At 42.4% G+C, this 11669-nt stretch overlaps 1 protein-coding gene across 1 annotated transcript; it reads right to left on the minus strand.

Annotated features, from left to right (window-relative positions):
• Nucleotides 1–244: 244 nt before the first annotated feature.
• Nucleotides 245–10641, minus strand: slc30a1a (solute carrier family 30 member 1a). Its single transcript, XM_014143981.2, has 2 exons — nt 9684–10641; nt 245–2897 (listed from the first exon to the last, which is right to left on the minus strand). Exons 1-2 carry the CDS (start codon nt 10273–10275, stop codon nt 1975–1977), a joined length of 1515 nt encoding a protein of 504 aa, XP_013999456.1. The 5' UTR covers nt 10276–10641; the 3' UTR covers nt 245–1974.
• Between the last annotated feature and the right edge of the window lie 1028 nt (nt 10642–11669).

Consider the following 11669-nt stretch of genomic DNA (forward strand, 5'->3'; position numbering starts at 1 on the left):
GTTTATTCCCACTATAGATTCCCTTTCAAACGTACTGTAGATGTATTGTGGAAGACGGCATTTGAAATGGCTAAGAAGCAGTATGGTGACATGTATTTTCTAAGGCCTTCAAGTGGCTTTACTAGTCTTACTTCTAGACCAGTCTGATGGATCAGTATCATTGCAGATATTAACTGAGGGTGTGACTTAAGTGTAGACCTAATGTCCAAAGAAACAGTATGGAAATAGACAAACACAGAACAGCTTAACTGTACCAAACAAGCATGTTTAATTTTCACAATGACACATTGACAGGTACTGTAATATATCAAAAACACATATCTAAAATCCAAAAAACGACAACTCAATTTGCACAGAGAGATCGAGTCTCAAAGACGCCGAATAATAGTAACCAGACATTTTCAAAACAAAGGAACGTGTCAAAATACATTTCCCGATACAATGCTTCTATACTGCATACACATTTACTTTGAGTGGATATCTGAAATGCATCCTTGAATCATCATATAAAATGATATCTTTGTGATGTTGATAATAAATGATACTGGACGAGGAATGATCAGATTTCCTTCTATTAAAAAGGCCACTAAGATTACTGTAAAATCAGCACATGAAGCCTAACAAACCCATTCACTACAAAGAAAGGAAAAGCTTAGGCCCATTAGACATTTCGATAAAGTTATTCTTGCTATCTGAGAAAACAAGGAAGTAGGCAACCTTTTTGCAGCACTGTTAGCTTGTTTTGAAGCTCTGTGATTCAAATAACACTTCAGTTTGGTCATGCAAAGTTGCAGCAGAAGGACTAGAAACTACAAACGTTCAGCATGGATTTTGACTAGGTCCCTTCCTCAACACATTCATGAGGAATATTAGTGTGAATTTCAACAACCCATCTGAATGTCCTCCAGCATAGATTTAAAACAATATTGTTGTTGACATTTTGTAGTACACATTTGATTTCAGTGATAGGCTTGCAAGGCCGATTTGTTGTTTGTCGAAGTTTGCCAATACAAGACAGGCTAACCTACAGTACTTATTTCAACTGTACTCAGTGCCATTTCAAATCAGTTTGAAATAAAGTCGAGGTGTGAGTTCTTTTTTTAACACAGCATCTGCATTCAACTCACAACAGCCATTAAAACAGAGTCAAGGCCAGAAAAAAAGTCATAATTAAAAGTAAAATGCACAATTTCAAAAACAAGTCTACAGCATAGATGGTTTGTCAAATATTCAAGTGGCAGAAAAATTACAAAAAATGTAATCCATCATCCAAACTAAATATTATGAAAGCATTGACAGAGAGAAATAATAGATCATTACTAAACTTAAATACATAAATATTTTTGTTGTAATATAATCACTTTCCATTGGGCGCCCGAGGCTAATAAAATAGAGATGTTCAAAGCCTATCCAAAAGAAATGTAATAATACATAAATGAAAGGTTCAGAGATGGATTTAAAAAACCTGTGGAGTAGACAGGTGTGCGTTGCTTTGCATATGTCGTATTTGCTCTTTGTCCTTGTTGGAGTCTCCCCTTGTCCCTTCTGCCCTGCATTGAGAAGCTTTGGCACAGAGACACCATGGAGGGACAGGACGACACACATCACAACATGGTGCTAAGGAGGGGTAGGCCACACATGCAGCAGGCCAGACAAGGCCGAATCCCAGCCTGGGTGAGAGGTGAAGTCACAAGTATCATCAATGTGCTGCTCTCTGTGACACTCAGAGAGTGGGTCAGGGGGGTCAGAGGTGAGGAGGTAAAGGTGGCGAGGGGTAGGTAGTGGAGGGGGGGGGTAGGCAGTGGGAGGGTTAGGGGCTCAGAACAGAGGGTGTCATCAAACCAGACCGCGGCGGAGGAGCCATTTTTCAACCCGTCTCCAGAAACCGAGAGCGCCGTACAAACGACAACCCGTCGGCAAGTTTAGCCCGCACTTTAAAAAAAAAAAAAACCTCCTCTGACTGTTTGGTCTCTCTCACAGAGAAGACTCCACCTCTCGGGCAATAACGACCTCGGGTTCCGGCTGAGGAACCACCTGGACAACTGCGGTGGCTGCCTGCTCCAGGACTGCAGCTCCGGGTCCTGCTGCTCCCTCTGGGGTCTCGTTGATTACATCTATGGCCGAGGCCGCCAGCGCATTCCCCTCACTGCTCAGGATCTTCTCCGTGCCCACCGGACCAGCACCAGCCACGCCCAGCTTGTCAGCAGCGCCACAACACAGCTTAGGAGCGCACTGCGTCCTGCAGGAGAGCTCGCAGAGGGAGGCGCTTGACTCGGAGTTGATGGTAACGAACTCGGGCTGGATGGTGGTGGCGTGGATGCCCTCGTCGTGGAAGAAGTCCTTGATGCGCTTGGCCACGTCCATGTAGGACGTGGGGTCGTGACACTTTATGTGCGCCGTGGCGATGATGCGTGAGCCTGCCAGCTGCCAGATGTGCAGTTCGTGGATGGCCAGCACGCCGTCCAGCAAGAGCAGCCGCTCATTGAGGCGGTGCATGTCGATCTGCTTGGGCACCGTCTGCAGGAGGATCAGTGCAGACTCCTTGAGCAGTGGGTAGGTGGTGTAGAGCAGGATACCCACCATGATGATGCACAGCGTGGGGTCCAGGTACAGCACCCAGCACGGTCCCACCATGGTCCGTTGAAAGCTAGAACTGTTGCCGTCGGTGGAGTGGCTGTCGATGCATGGATTGAAGCAGGTCTCGCCGGGCGGGCACGGCCGCCATACGAAGGTGAAGATGAGGGCGTTGACCACCACGATGACAGAGCCCAGGGCGTCGCCCAGCACGTGTAGGAAGACGCCGCGCATGTTGAGCGAGGCCTCGTCGTGGCTGTATTCCAGCTCCTCGTAGGGTGCGCTGCCGTTCATCTGCATCTCACTGTCGTTACAAACAATCTCTGAAGGAAGAAGAGAGACGAGGGGTTAAAGAAGTACAAGGGAGGCAAAAGCACAGCCCTGTAACAAATTCATCCTTCCTTCCTTGAGATAAGCATCGACCTATAAGTGATTAGATAGGTGAAAGCAGAGTGACCACTATCCCCAATGAAGGCAATTCAGATAGGTAGGAAGGATGCATTTTCAAAGCATTTTAACAGAGCCCACATATTTGAGAGGACGGAAGGAGGAGTGTCAGAGAAAATGGTGGTGGTGGGGGAACTCTTCCAAGGGATGGAGAAAATAAAATGTAGATTTTTTTTCCAAAGACCAGGAATGACTAATACATACATCGTGAATGACTCACGCGTCCAGCTGCAATTTATCAGCTGACTGGTCCAACTACTGACCCAAACAAAGCATAATGATTAATGACTGCATCAGGGTTTTTTGGAGGACATGGTTGACGTACTGTAAGTTATGGCTGCCCCAGGCGATAAACACCTTCATAGGAAGCTAAGTCGTGTTAGACATAAAACCCATGTACTTTGATGGCGAATGGCACCAGAACCAGTGCTAGGCTAATAGCCTCCAGCTTGGCACACAGCGAGTAGGGGAAATTCATCGGGGTAAGGGTCTGGTTGTCGGTCACTGCCTTCGATGATGTATGGCCGGGCTCAACGTATAGAAACTGGCAGAGCCTGAGTAGGGGGGAAATGACAGTCTCCTGGTTCTACCATTTTCTGTACCAACAGGAAGCAAGGCAAAGGGCAGCTCTCAGTTCCCAACCCTGAGTATCAGCAAGAAGATGGTCAAACAATGTTTTACCTGAAACTGGAGGATCACCAAGTCTAAATCATGATATCCTGTTAATATGATAAAACAATAGGGGACATGAATCCCTGAAGGCCTGCGACAGTGATTTAACACAATTATAAACAGAAAGAAAATGGCTTATAAAACACGGGTTTTGTGAAAGAAGCCAACTTCCTGTTATGGGTGTAGCAGCACCAGTAGTGACAATAGAGATCAAGTGTCTTCATAAAAAAAAGGTCCCGATTTGAATATGTAACAGTTCAAATATTCATTAATTTACCCAATGCAATTGGAGTGACCAAATCAGGATGGCGGGACTCCCACCAGTTTGGTTTTGTAACAAGTCATGACTTGTCCTCCACCATGTAAAACACATGTCAAACTCATTCCACGGAGGGCCGAGTGTCTGCAGGTTTTCGCTCCTCCCTTGTTCTTGATTGATGAATTAAGGCCACTAATTAGTGAGGAACTCCTTATACTTGGTTGTCTAGGTCTTAATTGAAAGGAAAAACCAAAAAGCTGCAGACCCTCGGCCCTCCGTGGAATGAGTTTGACACCCCTGATGTAAGACATCTGCAGGCTGAGTGGGGGCTAGATTCTTCAGATAACAAAGATCAACTCAAAACAAACTTATGTTACAGTGAGGATGAAGGGGGCCCAGGTTTAGGAACCATTAGGTCTTTCACTGACAAGCTCAGAGGCAGAACCTCAGAGGTTATATTTATCCAGTTATTGCCTGATAACATGAAATAAACTGTTTCCTAAAGTGATGAAAATAATGAATGAGTTACAAAGTCTGTCTTGCACTCTCATTACCTCTGCTAAAGGTACTTCAAAATGGGGGTGCAGAATGGACACAGTCATGGACCACATTGTTCTGTATCAAGTCACTGCTGATACCGGTCACTGAACTTTATGAATATCATAGCCCTGTCCCGGTTTCTGTTCAAAACTGAAAGCGACTGGCTGGATTTCATCACGACGCTGCCCACACATGCGTCTTTGACTGGTCTGGTAAAAAAGGCTCCTACAGCTTACAGGGCAACAGATGATACTGATGATGTCCAAGCCAGGAGAGACACACCAGCCCAGTTACACCTTTGAGATTGTAGTGGATATTGATCCATCTACAATACTACAGAAGAAACCCAGCCAAGACCATGTGAGACTGGCATCTTGATCAACAGGGCAGTTGTGTTGAATGTCTCTCTTCAAAGGCAGAAATATCAAAAGGGTTTTAAGGTAATTTCCATGTAATGAGGACCAACATGTGAAGTCCATATAAGCTAAGAGTCTATTTTTGAGAAATTACGACACATATACAGTGAGGGAACAAAGTATTTGATCCCCTGCTGATTTTGTACGTTTACTTATTTCCATCATTAAAATGCAAATCAATTTATAACATTTTTGACATGCGTTTTTCTGGATTTTTTTGTTGTTATTCTGTCTCACTGTTCAAATAAACCTACCATTAAAAGTATAGACTGATCATTTCTTTGTCAGTGGGCAAACGTACAAAAATCAGCAGGGGATCAAATACTTTTCCCTCACTGTATATACAGTACCAGTTAAAAGTTTGGACACACCTACTCATTCAAGGGTTTTTCTTTATTTTTAGTATTTTTTACATTGTAGTATAATAGTGGAAACATCAAAACTATGAAATAACACATATGGAATCATGTAGTAAGAAAAAAAAAGGGGGTTAAACAAATCAAAGTAGCCACCATTTGCCTTGATGACAGCGTTGCACACTCTTGGCATTCTCTCAACCAGCTTCATGAGGTAGTCACCTGGAATGCATTTCAATTAACAGGTGTGCCTTGGAAAGAAATTCCACAAATTAACTTAACTTCTTAATGTGTTTGAGCCAATCAGTTGTGTTGTGACAAGGTAGGGGTGGTATACAGAAGATAGCCCTATTTGGTAAAAGACCAAGTCCATATTATGGCAAGAACAGCTCAAATAAGCAAAGAGAAATGACAGTCCATCATTACTTTAAGACAAGAAGGTCAGTCCGGAACATTTCAAGAACTTTTAAAGTTTCACCAAGTGCAGTTGCAAAAATTAAGCGCTATGATGAAACAGGCTCTCATGAGGACCGCCAAAGGAAAGATAGACCCAGGGTTACCTCTGCTGCAGAGGATAAGTACATTATAGTTATTAACTGCACCTAAGATTGCAGCCCAAATATATGCTTCACAGAGTTCAAGTAACAGACATCTCAACATCAACTGTTCAGAGGAGACTGCGTGAATCAGGCCTTCATGGTCAAATTGCTGCAAAGTAACCACTACTAAAGGACACCAATAAGAAGAAGAGACTTGCTTGGGCCAAGAAACACGAGCAATGAACATTAGACTGGTGGAAATCTGTCCTTTGGTCTGATGAGTCCAAATTTGAGATTCTTGGTTTCAACCTCTGTGTCTTTGTGAGAGGCAGAGTAGGTGAACAGATGAACTCCACATGTGTGGCTCCCACCGTGAAGCATGGAGGAGGTGTGATGGTGACACTGTGATTTATTTAGAATTCAAGGCACACTCAACCAGCATGGCTACCACAGCATTCTGCAGTGATACGCCATCCCATCTGTTTTGTGCTTAGTGGGACTATCATTTTTCTTTCAACAGGACAATGACCCAAAACACACCTCCAGGCTGTGTAAGGGCAATTTGACCAAGAAGGACAGTGATGGAGTACTGCATCAGATGACCTGGCCTCCACAATCACCCGACCTCAACCCAATTGAGATGGTTTGGGATGAGTTGGACAGCAGAGTGAAGGAAAAGCAGCCAACAAGTGCTCAGCATATGTGGGAACTCCTTCAAGACTGTTGGAAAAGCATTCCTCATGATGCTAGTTGAGAGAATGCCAAGAGTGTGCAAAGCTGTCATCAAGGCAAAGCATGGCTACTTTGAAAAACCTAAAATCTGTTTTGAGTTGTTCAACACTTTCTTGGTTACTACATGATTCCATGTGTTATTGCATAGTTTGTCTTCACTATTATTCTACAATGTAGAAAATAGTAAAAATAAAGAAAAACCCTTGAATAAGTAGGTGTCCAAACTTTTGACTGGTACTGCATATACACACAAAAAAAATTTGATCATCATTTTCCATCCTAAAAAGTATGAATAGGCTTTGATAAAAATGGTATTAGAAACACAAAAAAAAATGAAGAAAACAACCCTGCCAACTAATAAACACATATTTAGTTTAGGATAATTTTCAGCCTTTTGTGAGTTTAAGAAACCTGACCACGTGCCTTGAAATTCCATCGCCAAAAACCCACATATCTTCAAGATATTTTCTAATTTCTCTCACTCATGGAGGGAGGATAATGACATATCACAGAAGTAACAAGGTAGACCTATCAATTAGTTAAATAACATTTTGTTTATGAATTATGAAGTGATTAAAACGCAATTGTTACCAAATCGGTAAAAGATTTGCTGAAATTGTATTGGCTACAATGGGAAATCATAGTACCGGTAGTCACAAACCACAGTTGGGTCGACTGTACGGTCCTCCCTTCCTCTGGCATACTGTTAATGTTCAGTACTACGGTCCTCCCTTCCTCTGGCATACTGTTAATGTTCAGTACTACGGTCCTCCCTTCCTCTGGCATACTGTTAATGTTCAGTACTACTGTCCTCCCTTCCTCTGGCATACTGTTAATGTTCAGTACTACGGTCCTCCCTTCCTCTGGCATACTGTTAATGTTCAGTACTACTGTCCTCCCTTCCTCTGGCATACTGTTAATGTTCAGTACTACTGTCCTCCCTTCCTCTGGCATACTGTTAATGTTCAGTACTACGGTCCTCCCTTCCTCTGGCATACTGTTAATGTTCAGTACTACTGTCCTCCCTTCCTCTGGCATACTGTTAATGTTCAGTACTACTGTCCTCCCTTCCTCTGGCATACTGTTAATGTTCAGTACTACGGTCCTCCCTTCCTCTGGCATACTGTTAATGTTCAGTACTACTGTCCTCCCTTCCTCTGGCATACTGTTAATGTTCAGTACTACTGTCCTCCCTTCCTCTGGCATACTGTTAATGTTCAGTACTACGGTCCTCCCTTCCTCTGGCATACTGTTAATGTTCAGTACTACTGTCCTCCCTTCCTCTGGCATACTGTTAATGTTCAGTACTACGGTCCTCCCTTCCTCTGGCATACTGTTAATGTTCAGTACTACTGTCCTCCCTTCCTCTGGCATACTGTCAGGTTTATGTTCAGATGATATTTGGTCAGTCCACCCTGGCCTTAATTTCAACGCCCATAGACGTCTGGACTGGCCTTCATTTGGCCCAAACATGGACATCCATGATTGGTACAGTACAGCACTGTTGAGTACATTCAATACATCAAAGTGTATAGTGCAGTAAAGAAAAGTAGAGTAAAGTTCAGTACAGTACACAATAGAGTACACTAGAGTTGAGTACACTATATTTTACTATACTATAGTCTACTATTCTGTGCTTTAATGTCAACTCTTGTGAAACATAGACGTCTATGGTAGGTTCAGATTTGGTCTGGTCCAACCAAAATTGATCTTGTTTGATGACGGCGCTCAATAAAATAATAGCCAGTGTGTAGAATAATACCTAAATATAAAAAAGGAGGATATTGCATGTTTATACATTTGTGTACCTATTTAAGATACATCACCATGATGACAATGACATTCATATCAACAATTATGCATTTCTGTGTAGTACAGATCAGGGACCAATGATAAAATTGTGTTACCGGATGTGAATCCACTTAAATATCCAAAATATATATTTTTTTTACCTAAGGTGTCATGTCATAGCTGACATCTCATTCTTTCTGTAAATAACGTTGAATCTTAATTTGGAGCCAATATGCAATATCATTACATTTTAACATTTTGATGACAGAATATCCCAGAGACAGCCATGTATGCATTCATTTTTAAATCAAACAATACATTTGACAATGTCTTTTACCACTCTACCACATAAGATACATTTTATTTGAATGGTAAAGCTCTTGATAAACTGGGTAAATTAAGATGGCATAGGCCTATTTACAATACAGGTGAATGCATATTGAAACTTCCATTTGGGACTTATATTAGCCTACTGATCAACAACATTTGCATAGAAGCATCACTCCAGTATGTCACACCTGCATGGTAGAACATCATATAGGCACTGCCTTTAATTTGAGGATATAAAAGGACATATATTCAATGCAAATCGGTCCACGTAACGGCATGATTTGTGATCAGGGATGATTATGAAACTATTATTTTTTGTCCATTTCTATGATCTGGATTTTATTTTAGACGTCAGGAGGCATCTCTAAACAACTCCACATGAGCCCTATTATTGATAAATTAACTAAACTAATAATTGCAACAGGAGTTCGATTTAGGACACTGTCAACTCATCCATTTCTCTCAATACTTCACCTATCTGTTGGAGAATGAGCTAGCATGCTGCTGACTTTCCCTGCTGGACATTCATAGGCATTGTGTAGTGCTCCTGGCTCAGGCTGTGAGTGGCAGCTGGCATAGCAGCATTTTTGCAATGATCGAGAAGTGCGAACAGACTACAAAAGGTTCATATCGACCAGATATCGGCTCGGTCGATTATCCGTGGTTCTCAAAAAAAATCGATGGTTTTTGTTTTGCATATATTTAAGTGAGTCTCAGGGCAATCCCATTCAGGGCAATTCCGTTACCATGGAATTGCCCTTAACAAGAACACCACAGAGATGGCTTAGTTTGGACTAAAGATCGCTCCATCTTGAGTAGGCCTATGGCCTACGTTATTTAGTCCCAGAAGTTTCAGTTATTTTAATAAATTCCCTGTCTGTGAGTCTGTGCTCCGTCGGCCCCCATTCCCCAATAAAATATATTATTTTAAATCGATGAAACCACATAGCTAGCCAAGTACAGTAGTTACAGTATGTTGACAGTATAGCTAACTACTGTAATAGACAAATGATTGACATTAACTTACCATGTCTACGTCTCTCGGTGTTCACGCCATTGGGGGGGCTATTGTGGCTTCCTACCAGGTTGTTAGTCTCCTCTCCTGATGATCCATTCGGTCTTTCTGACTTGCATAGTTTACCCCTCTTGTTTTTCTTATTTCCATGAGAATGGCCTCCTCCTCCGTGGGAGTGCCCGTGTCCACCACCTGCGTGTCCGTGGAACAAGCACAGCCCGAGAAGGTTGACCAGGAGCCCGGCGGCCCCCACACCGATAACTACATGGGGTTTCTCGATTTCATGTGGGTTGGTGAATCGCTCGACGGCCTCCAATATTATGGTGAAACAGAGAGCTGTGAGGAACACTGCGTTGACCAGAGCCCCCATCACCTCAGCCCGGATCCATCCGAAGGTGTTTTTATTTGTCGATTGTGTTTTCTGAGCGAAGCGCACGGCCACCAAAGCCACAAGCAGCGCTATGACATCCGATAGCATATGAAAGGAGTCCGAAAGCATTGCTAAAGATGCAGTGATCCGACTGACGACAACCTCCACGATAAAAAAGCCAAAAGTCAATGAAAGCATGCATACTAGCCGCACACGATTAGGTTCACAAGCCATTTCTCTCCGCTGATCACTTGTTTAATTTAGATAACGTTAACTGAGTTAGCTAGCTAGCTTACGATATGCACGTACGACGTTACGGTATACTAGCTGTAACGTTAGCTACAACATGCGAGCCAATCGATAGGCATATGATGAGATTCCACCACGTCTTGTCAATATTTATACGGTCGCTAACAATTCGTCATTATCGTACGATTACAACCGACTCCAATTCAAGATACAGCTAAGACCGATGTTGGTTCCTCAAAAGCAGTCAAATTGGGAACATTCAAAGACAAGGGCATATTCCAGAAACGTTGACCGTAGACTCCGATTTGCAGACGGCTGAAACTTTGCACCCGAGCCGGTAAAGTTTCCACACGGAATAAGGCGAATGAGAGGCACGCCCTGGTTTTTTGCTATTGGTCGTTAGGGATAAAGTAGAATTTGGTTGGTCAATTTACACAACCATTTGACGTAGACAAAGCCCAGCGTTGCTATGTAGCCACGTTGAGTAATGCAAACATTTAGACTTTGCGGACTCCTCCAACATTCTGACTCATCAGTTTTTAGGATGGTGTGTAGCGTCGGCACACGGCCCCTTGTCTTATTTCTGTGTGGTTAACAAAATGTTATCCATCCGAAATACATTAGGTTAGACAACGTTTCAAGCACCCAACTGAAAAGAATGCTAGCCCTACTAGACTATAGATCTAAATAAACATTTCGCAATCTGTTCAAACATTTTTGAGAGGTTAAATGTCCTGGCAATACTTCAATAGAATAAACAACGTTCAATGTATCTAGGGCTGGGCCTTCACACATTCACTTTGGTGGAAGCGCTTTACATGCAGATTTCTCCAAAACCACTATCGAAACATCTTTCAACCTTTCCAACATGAAGAGAAAATATAAGGATAAACGACGACATCATGTGGGAGATACTGATAACTACAACCCTTTAGATACACAGTAGTCTACGTACATCACCGGGCTGTACATTTGGTTTCCCTTTCCATTGTTTGAAGTGAAACAAGTCAGTCAATCACCAGATAAACTCTTTACGAGGTGTGCATGGAGATCAATGGATGCAACAGAAACCTTCCATGTAGAAAAATAGATATTGTAGATATACATTCTGCAACAGTAATCACTCTGATTACATCTGCATTAAATGTTTACAAGAGGCCATTGTTATGTTCCCACATAATTTATATATAATTTATATGCAAACTAATTATGTAAAAAATGTAAATTAAGTTTCGAAACATACATACCAAGAGTTGAACTTCATCATGCAACCAAAATAATGTACATGATGCCAATTTGAGATGAAAAAACAGGAGACAATTCAAGGGCAAAGGAACAATAAAGCAAGGACAAAGGTCAATTAGTTGACAGTTCAACAG

This window comes from Salmo salar, chromosome ssa15 (assembly GCF_905237065.1).
Source record: "Salmo salar chromosome ssa15, Ssal_v3.1, whole genome shotgun sequence".
Classification (NCBI taxonomy): Eukaryota; Metazoa; Chordata; class Actinopteri; order Salmoniformes; family Salmonidae; genus Salmo; species Salmo salar.

What these genes read in the sequence shown, in the direction of transcription:
- slc30a1a (XM_014143981.2), bottom strand. Translation starts at nt 10,275, where the DNA reads ATGGCTTGTGAACCTAATCGTGTGCGGCTAGTATGCATGCTTTCATTG. An exon ending in CACCGAGAGACGTAGACATG is followed by an intron (nt 2,898 to 9,683) that starts GTAAGTTAATGT and finishes TTCTTCCTTCAG; the next exon opens with AGATTGTTTGTAACGACAGT.